This window comes from Lithobates pipiens, unplaced genomic scaffold (assembly GCF_037356315.1).
Source record: "Lithobates pipiens isolate NorthernLeopardFrog02 unplaced genomic scaffold, aLitPip1_a1.2 Scaffold_27, whole genome shotgun sequence".
Classification (NCBI taxonomy): domain Eukaryota; kingdom Metazoa; phylum Chordata; class Amphibia; order Anura; family Ranidae; genus Lithobates; species Lithobates pipiens.
The window spans coordinates 10329041-10339959 of NW_027507788.1; the positions used below are offsets into that span (position 1 = coordinate 10329041).

A 10919-nucleotide genomic window follows, 5' to 3' on the forward strand; every position below is an offset into this window, starting at 1 on the left:
AATTGTCGGCACTGTGCCCATCAATTGCCGCCACTGTGCCCCATCACATGTTTATACTTGATTATATTCATTTTTATCAATTCACTCCCAATGACACAGTTTATAAGACATCAGGCCAAGCATCTGGTGACGACCTTCAGTAACACCTTAGAAACACTCGGTAGCCGGCAATTTCCTCTCCAGTTTGTTTGGTTTCTATGATATTAAATTAACAGTTACTTATTGCCCAATTAATCTGTTCTTTTGTTCAATGCCAGCTTCCTTCCAAGCAAACTTTCTACAGTGATAGCTGTTTGGCAATGCTGTGTGTTGGCCAAAAAAGAGGTGGGGATGAGGATTAAGTGTATATATTACAATATACATGAATCAGTGCTTGACCAGACACTAAACTCCGGCAGTGAAAGAAGATTCACATCCCACGACGATCTATAGACATAAGACCTGCGGGGGTCAATACCAGATCTATTGGAAGGAGACATCTATGAAATGAATAAGCAAGAGGGACATCCTTCCAACCCAGCTGACTCTACCGGCTCTCCTCAAAATCCATCGAATCCACCCGGCTACTCTCCCAATCAACCCGGCTACTCTCCCAATCAACCCAGCTACTCTCCCAATCAACCCGGCTACTCTCCTAATCAACCCAGCTACTCTCCTAATCAACCAGGCTACTCTCCCAATCAACCCGGCTACTCTCCCAATCAACCCGGCTACTCTACCAATCAACCCGGCTACTCTCCTAATCAACCCGGCTCCTCTCCTAATCAACCCGGCTACTCTCCCAATCCAAAGGGCCCACCTCCCAATTCACAGGGCTACCCCTCCATTCCACCTGGCCAACAGGTCAATGCCCCCTATCCGGTTCCCATCTCCAGCTTTGTTCAAACAACAAACTACAGTAGCCAACCTCAACCAGGAGTCATTATAACGACTCAATCCAACTTGATGGTCCTTCCTCAGCCAGCGTACAAGGACTACCTTGCCTGGTCTGTCTTGAACCTGATTTTCTGCAACCTCATTTTTGGAATCGTGGCCGTTGTATTCTCTTCTAAGGTAAGCATAAGGCACAGTATTCATTCTTTATAAAATAAAATGAATGTTTTTTTAGGGAATGGAAATATTGAATTTTTTAAGTCTGGTCATACTGTATGAATGCAGATAACTTCTTATCTACTTAGCAACTAAGGTTTATATGAAGCCAAACTTCATGTATTTCCTGTTGTCTGCATCCCATAGGAGGGATATTTCTCTGCTTCCTTTTCCGCAGACAGAATGAGAAGTGGGTGAATTTTCAAATTGACGGTTTTCACCAAAGGACCCCCCAACCACCAGCTCTCACAGTGTGCACTATGAGTATGAAGAGCTCAAGACACACATTTGAGTTGATTTCCAATGGTCCAAATAGTCACTCTATTCCGTTAAGTTACATAGTTAGTAAGGTTGAATAAAGACACCAGTCCATCCAGTTCAACCTTAGTGATTGTCTACAATTGTCCCTATCCCTGTACATTGCACACTCACATCGGTCCCTACCCTCAAGGAGCCCACCATGCAAGGTCCCCATTCATATACTAGGGCCAATTTTTGGACAGAAGCCAATTAACCTACCTGCATGTCCTTGGAGTATGGGAGGAAACCCACGCAGGCACAGGGAGAACATGCAAACTCCAGGTAGGTAGCGTCATGGTTGGGATTTGAACCAGCAACGCTTCTTACTGCTAGGTGAGAGTGCTAACCACTACACCACTGTGCCACCCAAAGTAATTTTAAAGGCACAGCATCAGGGGCGTTGCTAGGGGCCAAAAAGACCAGGGGCTTCAGCCCGAATTCCGAGCCTGGCGCTGGGCGGCGTACCTACCTGACACACACAGACCTACCTGACATAATCTGTGACTGACCTACCTGACGCACACTGCCCTGACATACACTGACACACACTGAGTGACCTACCTGACTAGACTTCAGGTGACGTGACCTCAGAGTCCTCCTGCAGCTCAGCCGTACTGTGCGGCGAGTCCATCAGTGTAGAGTAGACTAGATAGAACTGCAGCAGGCACTCCACTGGTGACTTCAGACAGCAGGCACCTCAGACACCTGTGACAGCAAGCACTTCACTGGCAGCCAGAGTCATGACAGGAGAGGAGAGGAGAACCAAGCGGGGATCTTGTAGTGACACGGCGTGGCGGCCGCATTGTAATTCCTGCCTTCTGGAGCCTACAGCGCCTATGATGGATGTCACACGTCCCGCGGTCCCAGCATTGGCCCAGTGGGGGGCGTCCATCATATGCACTGCAGGCTCCAGAAGGCGGGACCTGCTATATCACTCGGCCGTGCTCGTCCCTCGGGGTCAGGTTGGTCCTCAAGTGCAAGCGCGTGCTTTTCGTCCCGCCATGGCCGCGCGCAGACACAGTGTGTCTCTCCGGGCCAGTCATGCGTGCCTATAATGACGTCACACGTCCCGCGATCCTGGCATTCATTGGACCAGTGTGATGTCCATCACAGGACATGGCAGCGCGGTGCCTATGATGGGCGTCTCACCGGTCCAATGCCGGGATCGCGGGTGGGATCGTGTGACGTCCAATAGACACGGTCACTCGGAGTTAAGTGCCGCCGTGTACGTGACCGGACTTTGTGCTCACTCATCCCAGCTCAGCGCAGTGCGGCGCTGCACTTTCATGGGGGACTCGGGGTAATAATTTTTAAAATAAATACCCGAGACTCTGGGCTTTTCGGGGTCACAATCGGGGCTTCAGCCGCCCCTAGCCACCCCCCCCCCAATGCTCCTGCATGACATGCTTTACCTTAAAGGGGAGGTCCAGGTGCCTTGCTAAGGGGGCATTGAGCCAGGAAGGAGGAGCCAGGAGTGCCAGCAGGAGACCTGAGAGGAAGAGGATCTGGGCTGCTCTGGGCAAAACCATTACACACACTGAGCCGTGCTCTTTGTGTCTATGGACACACAGAGTGGGGCTCGGGAACAAGCAAGCACAAGTACCCCCATAGCAAGCCACTTGCTATGGGGGCACTCAGCAGGGAGGAGGAGCCAGGAGTGCCAGCAGGAGACCTGAGAGGAGGAGGATCTGGGCTGCTCTTGGCAAAACCATTAGGCACACTGAACCATGCTCTATGTGTCTATGGACACACAGAGTGTGGCTCGGGAACAAGCACGCACAAGTACTCCCATAGCAAGCTACTTGCTATAGGCGCACTCAGCAGGGAGGAGGGGAGCCAGGAGTGCCAGTAGGAGACCTGAGAGGAGAAGGATCTGGCAACAGACGAAAAACAAGCTCTGGACTGCCGCACTCTTCAGAAGACCACTTTCTTTTATTGGAAAATCACATCACAGCTCAACAAACACAACGAACAAGGAAAAATTGCTGATGTTTCGCCCTAGCTGTAGTGCTTATTCATAGCTAGTTCGAAACGTCAGCAATTTTTCCTTGTTCGTTGTGTTTGTTGAGCTGTGATGTGATTTTCCAATAAAAGAAAGTGGTCTTCTGAAGAGTGCGGCAGTCCAGAGCTTGTTTTTCGTCTGTTGCTAGTTGGTAACAGCCAGCACCTGTGGCTTCCCAGCCGAAGAGACAGTTTACAGCCTGCATGTGTGCTCCTGGAGCGGTGAGATCCCTTCTCCTTCATAGGAGAAGGATCTGGGTTGCTCTGGGTAAACCCATTACACACCCTGAGCTGTGCACTATGTGTCTATGGACACACAGAGTGTGGCTCGGGAACAAGCACGCACAAGTACCCCCATAGCAATGGGGGCACTCAGCAGGGAGGAGGAGCCAGGAGTGCCAGCATGAGACCTGAGAGGAGAAGGATCTGGGTTGCTCTGGGCAAAACCATTACACACCCTGAGCCGTGCGCTATGTGTCTATGGACACACAGAGTGTGGCTCGGGAACAAGCACGCACAAGTACCCCCATAGCAATGGGGGCACTGAGCAAGGAGGAGGAGCCAGGAGTACCAGCAGGAGACCTGAGAGGAGGAGGATCTGGGCTGCTCTTGGCAAAATCATTACACACACTGAACCGTGCTCTATGTGTCTATGGACAAACAGAGTGTGGCTCGGGAACAAGCACGCACAAGTTCCCTCATAGCAAGCCACTTGCTATGGGGGCATTCAGCAGGGAGGGGGAGCCTCAGCAAGGAGGAGGAGCCAGGTGTACCAATGGGGGCACTTAGCAAGGAGGAGGAGCCAGGAGTACCAGCAGGAGACCTGAGAGGAGGAGGATCTGGGCAAAACCATTACACGCACTGAGCTGTGGCCTATGTGTCTATAGACACACACAGTGGGGCTCGGGAACAAGCACGCACAAGTACACACACAGCAGGTAAATATCTTTTTTTTTTTAAATAAAAAGTGATCCTTTAAAATCACTTAAGGTAAAATATGTCCCTCTGTTTATACAGTGTCCTGAAAAAGTATTCATACCCCTTGAAATTCTTATTGGGATTTTATCCGATAGACCAACACAAAGTGGCACATAATTGCGAAGTGGAAGGAAAATGCTTCTAACATTTTTTTTTTTTACAAATAAATATCTGAAAAGTGTGGCGTTTTTCTTCTAAGATCGCCCTGTGTTTGGCTCCATCCATCTTTCCCATCAACTCTGACCAACATCCCCGCGCCTTCCCTCCAATCAGCTCTCACTGATCTCTGCAGAGGGTCATACCAGCTCCCTGCCCCCTGCTTTCTGAGAGCTCAGACGAGCTGCATAAATTCTGCACTTTGAACATCTGCAAAGAAGAGAGAGCTGCAGATAGACAGGTACACCTTACATAGGAGAAGGTCATCTCTGTATGTCACCCGAGGCCAGTCATTGGGTATATGGAAGGGCTTACAACCACTTAAAAAAAAAAATCTTCTTCCCTTAGAATGCGAGGCTCAGTTTACAATTTATCAATTAAATTTCCTCTTTACAGACGCGGGATGCCGTGAGACGTGGAGACTCCTTCGCGGCAGGAAGTTATTCCCGAACAACCTTCAGCTTTAACGTGGCGGCCCTCGTCCTGGGCATAGCAGGCCACATCTGCTGGATAGCCCTGTCTGTGACATATAATCGTCGATACTACTACTACTACTCCTCTAACTACCAATACTACGGCTAAGGACTAAGGACTTTGTATCGCATACATAAGCTGTCATGTGTAATCTTTGTCTGTTGCGTATTTTTTAACGAATTTAAAAAAAAAAAATATGGCGGCTTCCTCCTTATGCTTTCTTCTTTCATAAAATTTTCTGGAAGCCTGAAAGCTACCCTGTTTCCCCAAAAATAAGACCTAGCGTGATTGTCGGTGATGGCTGCAATATAAGCCCTACACCCCCAAATAAGCCCTACCCTGTTGCCCCCGAAAATAAGCCCTACCCTGAAAATAAGACCTACAAGGACTTTAACTAGGGCTTATATTGAAGCCATCACCGACAATCACGATAGGTCTTATTTTCGGAGAAACAGGGTACCTGTAGGGGTGCTGACCAATGAGCATGTGCGGGGCGACCCCTAGTGGTCATAATTGCTTGTCAAAAGCCATGGCTTCCTTTCTTACTAATTAGAGCGTAACTAAATCCAAGAAAAAAAAAAAAAAATATATATATATATATATATATATATATATATATATATATATATATAGTAAAACCTTGGATTGCGAGCAGAATTCCTTCCAGAAACATGCTTGTAATCCAAAGCGCTTGTATATCAAAGCAAATTTCCCCATAAGGAATAAAAGAAACTCAGATGATTCGTTCCACAACCATTTATTCATAGGTCCTTCCGTTTATAGTCTGTATAAAAAGATTATAGCCATGTGATTGGTTGTGTAACCATAAAATGTCCATCCACAAAGAGGATTAGAAGCAAAAATTCAGCAGGAGCTCCAGAGTTATAAAAGAGAAGAGAAGCGCCTCCTAAGTGTAGCAATATGTTGCTAAATGTTGCTAACTTCATTAAATGTAACCATATTGCTACACTTAGAGGCGCCTCTCTTCTATTTTATACTCAGTTGTGACATGACGCTACTTGAATATCAAGACATCGCTTGTATAGCAAGTCAAAATGTATTAAAAAATGTTGCTTGTCTTGCAAAACACTCTCAAACCAAGTTACTCTCAACCCAAGGTTTTACTGACTGTATATATATATATATATATATATATATATATATATAGCAGCTTTACCATATTTTCACTGAGCACCACCTTCATCCTGCCAGTAAAACACTTCTCATCCCAGGGTGTCTACATTCCCTTAAAAGATATAATAGTTATGATGCCTCTTGGCACCCACAGAGATAAAAAAGGATTGGGTCAATAAATAGTTAAAAGTCTTTGCTGAAGGATGGTTTCTGCTCCCCTGTAAACAGGTTCTGAGTTCACCTAGTGCACATATGTGAAAGCAGAATCGGGCGCCACCATCTAAGCGTAAGGATGGTTGCCGCTCACCTGTAAACAGGTTCTGAGTTCACCTAGTGCCCCTATGTAGAAGCAGAAGAGGGCGCCACCATCTAGGCGTAAGGATGGTTGCTACTCCCCTGTAAACAGGTTCTGAGTTCACCTAGTGCACATATGGAAAAGCAGTAGAGGACGCCACCGTCTAAGTGTAAGGATGATTGCTGCTCCCCTGTAAACAGGTTCTGAGTTCACCTAGTGCACATATGGAAAAGCAGTAGAGGACGCCACCGTCTAAGTGTAAGGATGGTTGCTGCTCCCCTGTAAACAGGTTCTGAGTTCACCTAGTGCACATATGTAGAAGCAGTAGAGGACGCCACCATCTAAGCTTAAGGATGGTTGCTGCTCCCCTGTAAACAGGTTCTGAGTTCCCCTAGTGCACATATGGAAAAGCAGAAGAGGGCGCAACCATCTAAGCATAAGGATGTGGATTCTCCAGCTGCTTGCCTGCCAGGCTCTGCATACCAGACCAGCCGCTTGCCTGCCGATCTCGGCCAACCTAACGCAGGGAGTGTATTCAGTTATTACTTTTTATTCTAAAGAAACATCTTACACTTAGATTTTGCCTCTTTCGCTTGTTTTCAGTCTCCCTCACTGTACTACAGACAGACAGACAGACAGACATCTCTCTCTCTCTCTCTCTCTCTCTCTCTCTCTATATATATATATATATACAGTGGGAAAAATTATGATTTGATCCCCTGCAGATTGTGTAAGTTTTGCCTCCTTCCAAAGAAATGAAGGGTCTATCATTATTATCATAGGTGGATTTCAAATGATAGAGACAAAATATCAACCAAAAATCCAGAAAAAAACCACACAATACAAATGTTATAAATTGAGTTGCAGTTCAGTGAGTAAAATAAATATTTGATCCCCAAGCCAGACTTAATGCTTGGTGGAGAAATCCTTGTTGGCAAGCACAGTGTTCTGGCTGAGGGAAGAAGGTTCTCCTCCAAGATCTTACAATAAAGGGCCCGTCCATTGGCCCCTCAATGCAGCAAAGTCTTCCTGTACCTTTAGCCAGAGAAACAGCCCCAAAGCATCATGTTTCCACCTCCGTGCTTGACTGTAGGGATGGAGTTCTTCGGGTCATAGTCAGCATTTTTATTCCTCCAAACACGGCGAGTTGAGTTAATGCCAAAGAGCTCAATTTTGGTCTCACCTGACCACAACACCTTCTCCCGCTCCTTCTCTGAATCATTTAGATCAGTGGTTCTCAACCTCAGTCCTGTTTGAGGGAAAAATGTTCTCATCCAAGATATTACAATACATGACCCCGACCATTGGCCCCTCAATGTGGCAAAGTCTTCCTGTACCTTTAGCCAGAGAAAAAGCCCAAAAGCATCATGTTTCCACCTCCGTGCTTGACTCTAGGGATGGAGTTCTTCGGGTCATAGTCAGCATTTTTATTCCTCCATACACTGCAAGATGAGTTAATGCCAAAGAGCTCGATTTTGGCCTCACCTGACCACAAAACCTTCTCCCAATCCTTCGCTGAATCATTTAGATCAATGGTTCTCAACCTTAGTCCTTCTGGTTGAGGGAAGGAGGTTCTCATCCAAGATATTACAATACATGACCCCATTCATTGGCCCCTCAATGCGGCAAAGTCCTCCTGTACCTTTAGCAGAGAAACAGCCCTAAAGCGTCATGCTTCTACCTCCATGTTTGACTGTGGAGATGTGTTCTTAGGGTCATAGTCAGCATTTTTATTCCTCCAAACACGGCGATTTGAGTTAATGCCAAAGAACTCAATTTTGGTCTCACCTGACCACAACACCTTCTCCCGATCCTTCTCTGAATCATTTAGATCAGTGGTCCTCAACCTTAGTCCTTCTGGTTGAGGGAAGGAGGTTCTCATCCAAGATATTACAATACATGACCCCATTCATTGGCCCCTCAATGCGGCAAAGTCCTCCTGTACCTTTAGCAGAGAAACAGCCCTAAAGCGTCATGCTTCTACCTCCATGCTTGACTGTGGAGATGTGTTCTTAGGGTCATAGTCAGCATTTTTATTCCTCCAAACACGGCAAGATGAGTTAATGCCAAAGAGCTGGAATTTGGTCTCACCTGACCACAACACCTTCTCCCGATCCTTCTCTGAATCATTTAGATCAGTGATCCCCAACCTCAGTCCTGGTTGAGGGAAGAAGGTTCTCATCCAAGATATTACAATACATGGCCCCGACCATTGGCCTCTCAATGCGGCAAAGTCTTCCTGTATCTTTAGCCAGAGAAATAGCCCCAAAGCATCATGTTTCCACCTCCGTGCTTGGCTGTAGGGATGGAGTTCTTAGGGTCATAGTCAGCATTTTTGTTCCTCCAAACACGGCGAGTTGAGCTAATGTCAAAGAGCTCAATTTTGGTCTCACCTGACCACAACACCTTCTCCCGATCCTTCTCTGAATCATTTAGATCAGTGGTCCTCAACCTTAGTCCTTCTGGTTGAGGGAAGGAGGTTCTCATCCAAGATATTACAATACATGACCCCATTCATTGGCCCCTCAATGCGGCAAAGTCCTCCTGTACCTTTAGCAGAGAAACAGCCCTAAAGCGTCATGCTTCTACCTCCATGCTTGACTGTGGAGATGTGTTCTTAGGGTCATAGTCAGCATTTTTATTCCTCCAAACACGGCAAGATGAGTTAATGCCAAAGAGCTGGAATTTGGTCTCACCTGACCACAACACCTTCTCCCGATCCTTCTCTGAATCATTTAGATCAGTGATCCCCAACCTCAGTCCTGGTTGAGGGAAGAAGGTTCTCATCCAAGATATTACAATACATGGCCCCGACCATTGGCCTCTCAATGCGGCAAAGTCTTCCTGTATCTTTAGCCAGAGAAATAGCCCCAAAGCATCATGTTTCCACCTCCGTGCTTGGCTGTAGGGATGGAGTTCTTAGGGTCATAGTCAGCATTTTTGTTCCTCCAAACACGGCGAGTTGAGCTAATGTCAAAGAGCTCAATTTTGGTCTCACCTGACCACAACACCTTCTCTTGATCCTTCTCTGGATCATTTAGATCAGTGGTCCTCAACCTCAGTCCTTCCGGTTGAGGGAAAAATATTCTCGTCCAAAATATTACAATACATGACCCCGACCATTGGCCCCTCAATGCGGCAAAGTCTTCCTGTATCTTAGCCAGAGAAAAAGCCCAAAAGCGTCATGTTTCCACCTCCATGCTTGACTGTAGGGATGGAGTTCTGCGGGTCATAGTCAGCATTTTTGTTCCTCCAAACACGGCGAGTTGAGTTAATGCCAAAGAACTCAATTTTGGTCTCACCTGACCACAACACCTCCTGATCCTTCTCTGAATCATTTAGATCAGTGGTTCTCAACCTCAGTCCTGGTTGAGGGAAAAATGTTCTCATCCAAGATATTACAATACATGACCCCGTTCATTGGCTCCTCAATGCGGGGGTTGGATGCCGACTGGTGTTTAGCTGCCTTGTATATATCATTTAGTTTTGTAGCACGGTGTTTTTAGATTTAGCTATAGGAAGGTTTATTTACATATACAATAATCGTGTAAAAGCAACATAGAAGATAATCAACAAAGAAATAGCAACACAAACAAGGAGCAGGATTTGTATATTTACTAAACACAGCACAAGGAAGTAAACGAGGGACTCTCTCGCAGGGAATGGTTCAGGCCGTGACCCAAAACATTTCGAATTCCAATGCTACAATATGTAATTAAATTGTATAATCAATTCGAGAAGAGCCCATCACACCCTGGGAAAACATCTTCTTCTTCCTCGTTCTGTGATACTTATGGAAATCATTTCAATTTTCTAGTGAGACTAATTTTCTTTAAATATAGACATTGGTGGCAGCCGATGCCATTGGCGGCTCCCACCTATAGACGTTATTAGGGAGGTGCATAGGTAGAGGGCGGTCATCAAGATCTTCATCTAGTCGTGACCAACTCGTATCATTTTTCCATCCTTGCATGTAGGTCATATTTTGATACATTTCCTAGAATATGGGTTGGGTCGTACTGGGATTTATGCAAAACACCGGCATAAAAGCAAACGGCGTCCTTAGAGCTCTTCAGTGTAAGAGAAGCTTCGCCTTTGTGAAGTTATTGGACGCGACTCAACCCTGCGGTTTTTTGATGCCACTTTTGGGGGGCGAGGAGTTAGATCTTCCAGGAATTCTCTCAGAATCGTAAAGACATTGCAAAGCTATTTTACGAGGGCGATCCAGCGCTATTTATTGCCGTCATCGCGAGGTAGCTCGGTATTTGGAATCGCCGCATTGGTCCTTCCCGGTAAGTGTGAGGATCAATAGGAAATATTATTAATATAAATATTATAACACATTGGGGGTTGATTTACTTAAACTGGAGGGTGCAAAATCTGGTGCAGCTCTGCATGGTAGCCAATCAGCAGGAGCGGACTGACAACTCATGGGGCCTCCGGGCAATAGGAGATTATGGGGCCCCCGGGCAATAGAAGATTATGGGACCCC

At 46.4% G+C, this 10919-nt stretch overlaps 1 protein-coding gene across 1 annotated transcript; it reads left to right on the forward strand.

Annotated features, from left to right (window-relative positions):
- Nucleotides 1-351: 351 nt before the first annotated feature.
- Nucleotides 352-5193, forward strand: LOC143933499 (uncharacterized). The gene is made up of 2 exons (XM_077456412.1): nt 352-1053; nt 4921-5193. The coding sequence occupies exons 1-2, from the start codon at nt 487-489 to the stop codon at nt 5104-5106; spliced, it is 753 nt and encodes a 250-aa protein (XP_077312538.1). The 5' UTR covers nt 352-486; the 3' UTR covers nt 5107-5193.
- The last annotated feature ends 5726 nt before the right edge of the window (nt 5194-10919 follow it).